At 40.1% G+C, this 12016-nt stretch overlaps 1 protein-coding gene across 1 annotated transcript; it reads right to left on the reverse strand.

Moving 5' to 3' along the window:
- Nucleotides 1–5433: 5433 nt before the first annotated feature.
- On the reverse strand, nt 5434–10765 carry slc35g1 (solute carrier family 35 member G1). Its single transcript, XM_020605318.1, is given in 6 exon segments — nt 5434–5776; nt 5778–5817; nt 6331–6527; nt 6946–7080; nt 8208–8388; nt 10312–10765. Coding segments are annotated over 6 exon segments (1206 nt in total). The 5' UTR covers nt 10637–10765; the 3' UTR covers nt 5434–5448.
- Between the last annotated feature and the right edge of the window lie 1251 nt (nt 10766–12016).

Below are 12016 nucleotides of genomic sequence, written 5' to 3' on the forward strand. Positions count from 1 at the left end.
AAATAACTGGACTTTTCCACGATATTCTAATTTATTGAGCTGCACCTGTATATGTACAGTGGCTATGGCAAGTTTTCAGACCCTTCACTTGGTTAAAGCACCTTTGGCAGTAACAACAGCCTCAAGTCTTCATGAGAATGAAGCAGCAAGCTCAGCACCTTTCTTCTGGATGTTTCTTCCATTCTTCATGGCAGAAATGTTCAAGGTCAACCTATTACAATTCAGCTTGGCTTCTGGCATTTGTGTTTGCGTTTGCGTTTACCCTGTCTCTCCCTGCTGTTCTGCCACCGTAATCAGTTATCATGCCATTCACCTGCAGAGGATTTTGCTTCTCATGGTCAGAGTCCTTCAGATGCCTTTTGGCAAACTCCCAGCAGGCTGTTGAGCCTTTTAGTGAGGACTGGATTCCATCTGGCCACTTTACCATAGAAGCCTGACTGATGGAGTGCTGATCTGATGGTTGTCCTTCTATAAGGTTCTCCCATCCACAGAAAGGAGCTCTGGATCATTCATAGGGACCTGTGGGTTCTTGGTCACCTGTCTGACCAAAGTCCTTCATCCCTGACAGTCATCCTCAGTCTGGCAATCAGATCTATGAAGACTGTCAGTGGTTCCACATCTCAGCCAGTTGAGAATAATGGAGGCTCCCGTGCTCTTGGGCCCTTTCAATGCTGCAGAGATGTTTTTGTCTCCTCCACCACATCTGTGTCTTGACACAATCCTGTCTCACAGGTCTATGTACAATTCTCTCAACCTCATGACTTTGTTTTTACTCTGACACACACTATCAACTTTGAGACCTAAATATATCCAGTAAATTTAGTTGGCGGACCTTAAATAATCTGTAGAAGCATCTCAGCAACTATTGATAGGAGTCGGATGCACTAGACTTCTATTACAAGTGTCACAAAGGGTTTGAAAACTTGTATAAATGGTATATTTCAGTCTTTTATTTTTAATACATTAATAAAATATTCCAAAAACCTGTTTTCAGTTGGCCATTGAGAAGGAAACAAATAAATATATATATATATATATATATATATATATCAAACTACAAAGCCCTGTGTGAATAAGTGTTTGCCCCCTAAACCTAATAACTGGTTGGGCCACCCTTAGCAGCAACAACTGCAATCAAGCGTTTTCGATAACTTGCCATGAGTCTTTTACAGCGCTGTGGAGGAATTTTGGCCCACTCATCTTTGCAGAATTGTTGTAAGTCAGCCACATTGGAGGGTTTTCGGGCATGAACTGCCTTTTTAAGGTCATGCCACAGCATCTCAATTGGATTCAGGTCAGGACTTTGACTAGGCCACTCCAAAGTCTTCATTTTGTTTTTCTTCAGCCATTCAGAAGTGGACTTGCTGGTGTGCTTTGGATCATTGTCCTGCTGCAGAACCCAAGTTCGCTTCAGCTTGAGGTCACAAACGGATGGCCGGACATTCTCCTTCAGGATATTTTGGTACACAGCAGAATTCATGGTTCCATTTATCACAGCAAGTCTTCCAGGGCCTGAAGCAGCAAAACAGCCCCAGACCATCACACTACCACCACCATATTTTACTGTTGGTATGATGTTCTTTTTCTGAAATGCGGTGTTACTTTTACGCCACACATAATGGGACACACACCTTCCAAAAAGTTCAACTTTTGTCTCGTCTGTCCACAGAGTATTATCCCAAAAGTCTTGGGGATCATCAAGATGTTTTCTGGCAAAACTGAGACGAGCCTTTATGTTCTTTTTGCTCAGCAGTGGTTTTCGTCTTGGAACTCTGCCATGCAAACCATTTTTGCCCAGTCTCTTTCTTATGGTGGAGTCATGAATACTCACCTTAACTGAGGCAAGTGAGGCCTGCAGTTCTTTGGATGTTGTTGTGGGGTCTTTTGTGACCTCTTGGATGAGTTGTCGCTGCGCTCTTGGGGTAATTTTGGTCGGCTGGCCACTCCTGGGAAGGTTCTCCACTGTTCCATGTTTTCGCCATTTGTGGATAATGGCTCTCACTGTGGTTCGCTGCAGTCCCAAAGCTTTAGAAATGGCTTTATAACCTTTTCCGGACTGATAGAGCTCCATTATTCTCTTTCTCATTTGTTTTTGAATTTCTTTGGATCTCGGCATGATGTCTAGCTTTTGAGGATCTTTTGGTCTACTTCACTTTGTCAGGCAGGTCCTATTTAAGTGATTTCTTGATTGCGAACAGGTGTGGCAGTAATCAGGCCTGGGTGTGGCTAGAGAAATTGAACTCAGGGGCGATAAACCAGTGTTTTGACAGGGGGGCAAACACTTGTTCACACAGGGCTCTATAGTTTTGGATTTTGTTTTCCCTTAATAATAAAAACCTTCATTTAAAAACTGCATGATGTGTTTACTTGTGTTATCTTTGACTAATATATAAATTTGTTTGACGATCTGAAACATTACAGTGTGACAAACATGCAAAAAGATAAGAAATCAGTAAGGGGGCAAACACTTTTTCACACCACTGTATATATATATATATATCTCCTCTCTTGTCCATGAATGTCTTGTCCCAGTAGCCCACATCACATCAGGTTGCCCCGGTCCCTCAACACCTGACGCGGACCTTGTTGACCCGGGCGACATCCGAGCCGGTGTGACTCTTATTTTTCCATTATTTTTCCAACGCTCATTACGGATGAGGTAGGCAGATAGTATTAAGGGTCTTGCCTAAGGACCCAGGCAGGATATTGACCATGCCCTGACCATGGTTCGAACCCCCGACCTATCATACCAGACAGGACCCCAGGTGCAGGCTGTGCAAAGATGCCCCTGAGACACCTTAAAAAGTGCCTGAAATCAAAGAAGGTTCTTCTGGAAATGTCGCAGGCAGTCAAAGTCTCCAGAACAACTTTGTAAGTACTTTAAGAGTGATTAATTTTGCAAACATGATCATGTGATTATTTGTCTTGCTTAAACTGCAGAGGAACAATGTTTATACTAAGTCCCACCCGGGTAACCTAAATGATGCCCCCAGAAAGGTTTCATTTGAGCTTCAGGCATGTCTGCATGTGTTTGACTAATTGGGCCAAAGAAGGCTACAACATGAAGCATGAGCAACTGTAATCAGATTTTGTGATGTTTACAAGGCATAAGTGGTTTTCCAGCCAACAGGATGGTAGAATTAAAGGGCTGTTTGCCTTGATGTCCTGCTGGAGGTGTGTTAGTTCTTACATACTCACATTCAGCTATGTATGAACCACTGTGCCACCGTGCTGCCCCTATAGAGTATACTGTAAAAGTTAAATATACAAAAGCTTGCACCACCCACTATTTGTGGTAAATGTTTCTAAATTTTACCACCATTTTGACAGCTTGATTTGGTGTGAACTTTCTGAGGAATCCTGTAAACATTTGGTATCCTCAGTCCTCAGCTCACCCTCCTCTAATCTCACGGAGGTGGACCTCAGTCATAATGATGTGCTTGATTATTTTTCTGTCAAAGTAGATAAATAAATAACACAAAATCTGAGGCACTTTAAAGCAGCAAATGAAGAGATATAATAAAAATATATAAGAATATAATAAGAGAATATATGCTACATGGGAGCAGCATGTGCAATAACAATAGTGACTGTGCAATTATGCATGTGCAAACTGAGTATGTAAACAGTACAGGCGGAATTACATGACGTATTTCCTGGTAACTCTCCTGGAACTCCTGTCACCTGTTTGGGAGTCTGATGGCAGAGGGAAAGAATTTCAGGAAAATTATTCAGTCTAGATATTTCAGTCTGTATATAAAAATATATAAGAATATAATAAGAGAATGTATGCTACATGGGAGCAGCATGTGCAATAACAACAGTGACTGTTTGGGAGTCTGATGGCAGAGGGAAAGAATTTCAGGAAAATTATTCAGTCTAGATATTTCAGTCTGTATATGTGCACATATACAGTAAACCTACAATAATGCATATTCAAATCAGAAGGGTTCATTTCAACTTTTTATTGTAAAAACTGAGCTTTGCTGGCATGACCAGTTGAATACGATGTGTTTATTGCCAACTCACAAAAATCTCTGGTGTGAGCGGGTAGAGAGAGGAAACTGGTAGGGTTAGTGTAGATAGAGAAAATGAAGACTCAGGGTGCAAACTCAAAGTGATGGTAAAAAGAGCCTTTATTACAGAAAATAAGCAGATGGAGGAAGACAAAGTCAGTGGGGTTGATGTGGTCCAACCAGGGTTGAGCAGTGGAGGCTGAAAGGACCAGGACAGACAGGTGAATAGGCATGAACCAGGAGGATCAGAGGACCAGGATGGGCAGGTGAGTAGGCAAGAGAGCGGCCAGTCAGAGAAGTGCACAACGTAGCTGGCAGTCAGGTAAGTGCACAGCAGTCAGATATGTACACAACGTGGCTAGCACTCATAGGTATAAGGGTTGTTTTAGATGCTTCTTGCTGTTAGACAGCAGCTTTGATTTTTTTATACGAACATTTTAAAGATCATTATTTGACTACTTCCTATTTATATTCATATGCACAGTCACACCTGAAAGCTTCCCAGTAGAAGCTGCTGGTTACTGGGAAGCTCCACTGAGGGATGGTGGAGGTTAAGGTCCCTTCTTAAGGCACTTCAAATAGAAACTGTTAAAAAACTATTAACCGTGGATTGAACCATAATAAATATTTGATAATTATATTTAATTAGAAAAGACTAGGTTAACAAGAAAAATCTAATAAAAATGTATATATCACAATGGAATGAATTTTTAATGGATGAGTTCATCAGGTTGGTTTTAGGTGTAATTGAAATACCTGAGATTCTACAGCATGACCCTGTTTTTAAGTATCAACTTTGTTACGCAATTTTGTGATTGTATATCGCCACCTATGTCTCTTTTCATTGACTCAAGTATTTGCAATGTCTTTATAATTAACATTTTTTGGATGACAGAGTGAGCATAGTTGTATCGTCAGCACCACAGATACAGTATATGACATATTTTTGTAGATATGTATTTGATAGTGTCTAGTGCATACTGTGCCACAATAATTTGTGTGAAGTTATGTGACACGGTATTAAAGGTCCTGGTTCAGTAAACTTCTCTCTTTGGCTACAGTATTTCATTCAGAAAGGAAAATGGTACTGAGGATATCTTTCATCAAACTGCTTTGCTGTGGTAAAGTTCACCTTTCAGTGGCATTTTGATATACACACTTCTCTACTGATTAAGCAGTTAGTTAGCTAGTTAGTTACAGAGGCTCCGGGGAGCAGGATACAGTTTAGGGTAGAAATCAACATATATGGATGTAGAGAATTCAGTTTGGAATTATCACAAGCTCATTACTGAGCCTTAGCTGATTATCCTTCTAGATTAGCTCTCAGAAGAGCTTAAACTAACATGCAGGTTTGCATGTATAAAAAACAAACAAGTAAAATACTAAATAAATCAATTACATATAATAATGAAAAAATAATAAATAGTAATATTTATTTCTCTATGTTGCGGCTCTTGCAAGAGCTGCCATGCCATTTCCTAAGTGCTACTCCGCTGGTGCTCACCACTATGCACAGAGCCCCTCCGAGGCTCCACAAGGTTGGTGCATGGTTAAAGAAAATATACTGAAAGAGGAACGCCAGCACCACGTCCCCAGTCCTCACCAGGGACACAGCTCCAGCCTTCTCGTTCTGCAGGGCCTTTGTGAGAAAGCTCTGTCCGGCAACACCCAGGGCAGCTATCAACATCAGCATCCAGCGATCACGGCCGCAGGACGGGATTTTCCATTCCCCAAGGACGGAAACAGCGATGATGGACTCTCTTGCGAAGGACAACAAATGTACAAGAAGAAGCAATCGCTCCTATGAATAAACAGCAATAAGAAGAAAAATTAAAATAAATAGATGACTAATAATATAGGAGATGAGATGAGTGGGTTTTTTCTTGTAACCTTAATGACCATTTATTTATACTAATGCCGCTGACAGCCTTAACCTTATAAAATGATCTATGAATACCTCCTATTTTTCTAGTCTTCGCTACAACAATCCTAGCATCATCATAGCATCTGATTCTATCAATGCCAAAAAATGTAATTCTAACACATTTTAAGGAAGTTATTGTATTTAGGGGTCAGTTTACAGGGTCACAACGTAGAAGTTACTTGAGCCTGACAGAAAATCGGGGAGGTACATGCTGCTATGGCTTCAGCAGTGGCAAAGAACAGCGGCGTTGAACATAATGGCCTTTCTTTGCCCAGCACTTGGATGTTTAGTGGACAGCTTCACAAATAACGCATACAGATTATGAAACTAACCACTGTCCATCACTTGCAGTTATGCGCTGTTTTGTGCTGTAACTATTAAATGTATCACCTGCAAAGGCAGCGATAGTCCCCTTCATATGGTTAGTGTAGTTGCCCTCGATGCCACGGAGATGGTCGCCAAAGAGGAACTGTGGTCGGGCAATGAGGATGACTCCAGTGAGGGTGAAAACGGTGAAGACACAGTCCCAGATCGTACATCTCTCCTTCAGGAACACCCAGGCCAGGAGTGAGGTAAAGACTGGATTACTGAGAGGTCAACGGACAATAAAATAAAGGTTTTCATAAAGAGAGAAGGGTGATAAACATGAGAGCATATGAAAAAGTAATACATGTGGGGATACAGTTAAATAAATGAAACATAGAAGAAAGCTGTGAGAAATGTCGATTATTGTCTCAACAGATTTGCCTCACATGACATAAACAGCATCGGTTGAATCTGTTTTCCCAGATCTTTAGTAAATTGACAAAGAATACGGTAGAGAGAGATAATTAATAGGAATATAGAAAATGCCAGAAAATGCAGTAAAGAGATGAGGAAAAGGAAAGAATCAGAATGAGAGGGAGATTAACAGAAGCCACAGACTTCATAGAGGATAGAATCTGTTTGGAGGGTTAGTATAATCTCCACAAATCCGCAGTCAAGTAAGTCCCTATTAGCTCTCACCTGAACATGATGACAGTGGCATCTGCTAGCGGCATCTGCTGAATGGCATAGAAGAGCAGGATCATACCACTGGAACCAAATAAACCCCGAAGCACCAGATATATACGTTTATCTCTGGGACCTAGGAAACCTGTCCTGGAGGAGCAGAGATATGAGGATGACGGATGACTGGATGGATGGATGACTAAACTGACTGACAGAGAAGTAAGAAACTGAATCTTGGAGAGTGATGAAGGAGCAAAGATGAGCAGTGAAGTGCACTATGAGGTGCTCTAGATGACAAATGATTGGATGGTTGGATGGATTTACATGTGGGTAATGTGGAAATGACAGTGATAAATGGATTGATGTATACATGGGGGTGAAAAGAGATGAGGTGAAGCAGATATTTTGGTGATTCATTAATGTAAAAGCACAGAATAATGTAGACGATGAATGGGTGGAAGCATGAATAGTTGGGTGAATGAAAAGAAGTACTGGTGGTCTTTGGAAATTCAGATTAATTTCAATTCTCAAAGTCACAGCATGAATCAAATTTTTTATTTTCCAATGCTAAGCTAATCATAACAAACTGTTGAAATAAAAACACAGAGTAAACTAAATTGTTATTGATTATTAGAAGTTATATTTTCCCTTTATACATTTTACTTTCTTTTAGTGTTTGTGTTATTTGGATAGTCTGTGTTTCTTGATTTTGTTTGGCGGAGGTCATGTTATTGTGACAGATGGAAAGCTAATTGCAGATTTTATCAGCGTTTTTATGTGAAAATGACATGAGACACATGCGATTATGCATTGATTTCGTTTAAAACAAAGTCTGGTACTTTATAATAACATTTGTGGGTATATTAAAACATAACTTCATATGGGAAGCCATTATTCTAATACTTCCCAAAAGTGGACTGAAGTGGGTTATTTTTCATGGCAGAGGGATGTCTTTAACAGCACTTTAACAGCTTATACTTGTTTGAGCAGTGACTGTATGTTAAACCAGAATATCTGCCAGCAAAGTGTGTGGCAAGGCATGGACACAAAGACAGGAATCTGCAAAGCTTAGTCACTGGTGGGAATGTACGCTGCATCACTGAGTTTAAGCAATTCTCATCACAACAAATACAATGCTGGTTTCAATAATGACTGTTTAGGAGTGTGACTAGAGCCCTTATTATGTCATATTCACTAAGTGTAAAGTGTAAATCTAGGAGTAAAGTAAACTGCTAACTGTGGAAATCTAAATGTTCGAGTTTTTCCATCATGCTTACTTGTGGTAGATGAGTAATGGCAGCACAAAAAGCATCTGGAAGAAGCATCGTATGGCACTGATCTCTATGGCGTGGATCTCCTGGATGGTTTTCACCAACAGGTGAATGATGGAGAACACAACTGTGGACAGGAAAGCATAGAACAGACCAAGACCTGGACAACTCTTTGGTTTCTCTGTGCCTGTAAAAAAAAAAAGATAAAGATAAAGAGAAGTCAAAGAATAGGGAGTGAAGGGGGCCTAGGGGTACATGTGGAGAGCAAGATGAGAGGGGTATCACTGTTCTACAAGTGCCTAGTTTGCCCAGCTTATGTTGATACAGTAACTGCAAGGTGAAGTAGTGACGCTAAGAGCATGTTATTGAACGCTATGTGGCCTGGATAAAACATTGGTTGCACAAGCCACAAGCAAAAGATCTGCAAAAGACAGTGGTGTCTTGTGTACACGCCCTGCCTGTGGAACAATAAACTAGTAGGCTTACGTAGATTAAATTTCAACCTGACACCACTCAGGCATCCTTCTTTATAGTTGTCCAATGCTTTGTCTACAGTACTTACCATTCCATTTCTAACCTGGATGTTCATTCCCACTAACTATTAAGTTGTCATATTGGTAGAGTGCGATCAGATCCAGCATATTGTGATTTTTTGCATTCTTAGTTTCACTATTATTCCAACTAGACACAGGCAGAAATACAGTGTTTTGTTACTGAATTAGTAGGATAATATTACAACCACTTCTGTTACTTTTTAATTACAACTTGCTTGAAATCGTTAACTTAGACAAGATTAAAGCAGGTACAAATTACAAAACTGCTATACAGAGACATTAAGAATACACGTCTCACTTCCTTGTACACTTCAAACTTAAACAAAAAAAAATTTCCTCAATGGGAAAACCCTTCTGTAGTTTCACACCTCTTTGAAACTGCAGCATAACATATTTGATCAACATTACAACCATAAAAAATGAGAAGTCTGGACTAAAATTAGAAACAATGTCTAATTTATAAGTGCAATATGCAAAACCCCTATGCTGGCCCCTGTACTGTAAAAGTGCACAGTCATCCATCCTGTATATGGATGACCTGTATTACAGCAGAAAACCTTTATCAAATCTTAGGCTACAAGTTTAGTTGTCGATGTCTGTGCAAATTCTCAGTCATCCAGGTCATAGTCCACCTGAAGGACAAAGGACATTCTTCTGAGGACAGTGAGGTCCAGATCCTCTCCAGAGAACATCGCTGGTTTGAGAGAGGAGTTAAGGAAGCTATTTTTGTCCAAATAGAACACCCCTCACTAAATAGGGGTGGTGGACTAAGACACAACTTGTCTTCCATCTACAATCCTGTTTTGAGATCTCTGCCCAAACATGCCCACCAGAACAATAGGCGTCGGTCGACAGGGGAGGATTCAAAGACAGCTAACGACTCTCACCGATACTGGGCTGTAAGGACTCAGTCGTTAAGGGACATTGTTGGCCTTCTAAGAACTGAAACACCACTGATGGGGATAAATATCTCCGGCTCAACACCAGTCAGTCAGAACTGATGAAGCCTCTTGGATGAGAGGTGAAACGTCTTCGATCTAGAAATCTAGTCCCGTTGATTTTTTCTAAGGTTATTTCATTTTAGATGTCGATATATTCAGTATAAACCTTGTAACTGGGAATTATGCTGTGGAAAACGATGAATCTTTATATCGCCATCCAACATCAATGCAAACATTTTATTCTGAATGAATAAACCTTTACTTATCCTTACATTAAAAAGTTACTTTGCATTGCACAAGTCATCCGGGCAGTGTGCTTTGGTGAAAATTATGGAAATCATACTATGAAATTGAACAATATTTAAACAGAAAAGAAAAAAGCTTTTAAACTTTATAAAAATCTACAAGGTGACTTTAACTGCGACATCCTTCCATGCTAACTCTATGCTTAAGATGACGGCATACACGTGATATTTACACTATTATTACTGATCCATGACGTCACACGTTTGTATAACGTATAAAGTTCAGAGCAGCCGACACTGATACAAGGCCAGGACAGGTATTACTTCGTTCCCAATGTGTTGAATTAACTAAGTGCGTGAGCTCTTCTACCTTGAGGTGCGCCACCCCCTCCTGGTTCGGGCTTGGTTCTGACACAAAACGCCGGTAGACACAGCGTTTTCTTCTCACTGCCTTCCGGTAAATTTCTGCTTCCTCTCGCTTTCTCCTTCTCCCCATCATCATCATCGGAACTGCACGACACACGACAGAAACTTTGCAAGCGAACCTTCTCTGTTGTCCGTTCATCATCGCCACACTTGTCGTGGTCGTCGCCGCTGTTTCTCCCATGGCTGTCAACTTTGTGAAACACTACAGTAATGTCGTCCTCTACGGATAAAGACCGAAGCTCGCCTGTACACCGGTTAGAGCTGCCCATGGTAAAAGTGACGGTTGAACAGCAGCATGCCTTGGATACAACACTGCCCGCCTTCTTCGGTACCCTGAGTGACTGAGAAGACAAAGTTAATGGTTAACCTTGGTTGTAAGGTACAAACTGGCATGAGGTGCTTACTTTGTCCACTAAGGGGCAGAATTGAACACAAACAAACCGCTAAGCAACTAAAACATTAACAAACATTTGTATTTGAACCATAACTCACAATATATTTTAGTGCACTGTACTCTATTAGCAACACACTTTCACTATCAGCTCAAGAAGAACAGTTCTTAAAGATACAAATCTGAATCCAAACTCCATACAGTTAGATATGTTCTAAGAAATAAAGATATAATAAATGATCCTGGAGTCCAACTCCAAAGAATATGTGAAAAATGGGAAAACATTATTTTACTTGTGAATAAACAACAGCAATAAAAGGACTGCATCTCTGATCAAACATTTTACTATTTTATTACTACTGTACATAAAATACAATGAGCAAGATGACAAAGGAGTAGCTAATACCCTTGATCCTTAGCTAACTAGATTAGATTGACACAAGTAAGCCTATATTGTTTTTCAGAAGTACATTACACAGCAGTTAAGGTATTCCTAATTTTTAAAATATCTATGCTAAATTCTATATTTAGGAAAAATAAAACAATGAGTGTGGCCCCTTCTACATACAAAAGCATTATATATTACTTTACACAATACTGTAAAAGCGTAAACAATACATTTGGCAAGTTGTGGTCAGTGAAGCTGTTATCGATATTCAGTCTCTTTTGTGTCAGAATAACCAACCATGTGTGAAAGCGCAGGTAGTAGGTGCTGCACAGCAGTTGGCTTTTAGTTGCAGAGAAAACAATGGTTTTGTCAGCGAGGGAGAAATGGGGCAAGAGTGCAGTGAAAAAGAGAGCTGGGTGACACAGTGGGATGCTTCTAACAAGTCATTCATCAGGATTCAACATTATGAGTGTCTATATACAGTCTTGCTAAACAGAGTAGACAGAACAGAGACAGATTTTCCCCAGTTTCTGACAGTGTTTAGTGGATTCACTAAAGGGTCACTTCTTTATAATTACAAAAGACTGATGGAACACAGGGTGAATAGTCGCCAAACTGCACTAGAAGAATTTACATAATTCTCAGCAAGTTGTCCAATTTTGACCCTCATTTGGTTGGAAGCAAGTATTAACTTCAAGCTCTTGTATTTTAGTACCAAACTACCCCTAACATTGCAAACTACTGTGTTACTGCTTAATCATTACATGTGGATTAGACACTAGTTTAAAAAAGGTCCCGCGCTCAGTGATCTATTTTACTCTGAACATAATTTTCCTGAAATGCTTTAATTAAAGATTTAAATTCTTTAAA

Source organism: Monopterus albus, unplaced genomic scaffold (genome assembly GCF_001952655.1).
Source record: "Monopterus albus unplaced genomic scaffold, M_albus_1.0 scaffold69.1, whole genome shotgun sequence".
In the NCBI taxonomy this organism is placed as follows: Eukaryota; Metazoa; Chordata; class Actinopteri; order Synbranchiformes; family Synbranchidae; genus Monopterus; species Monopterus albus.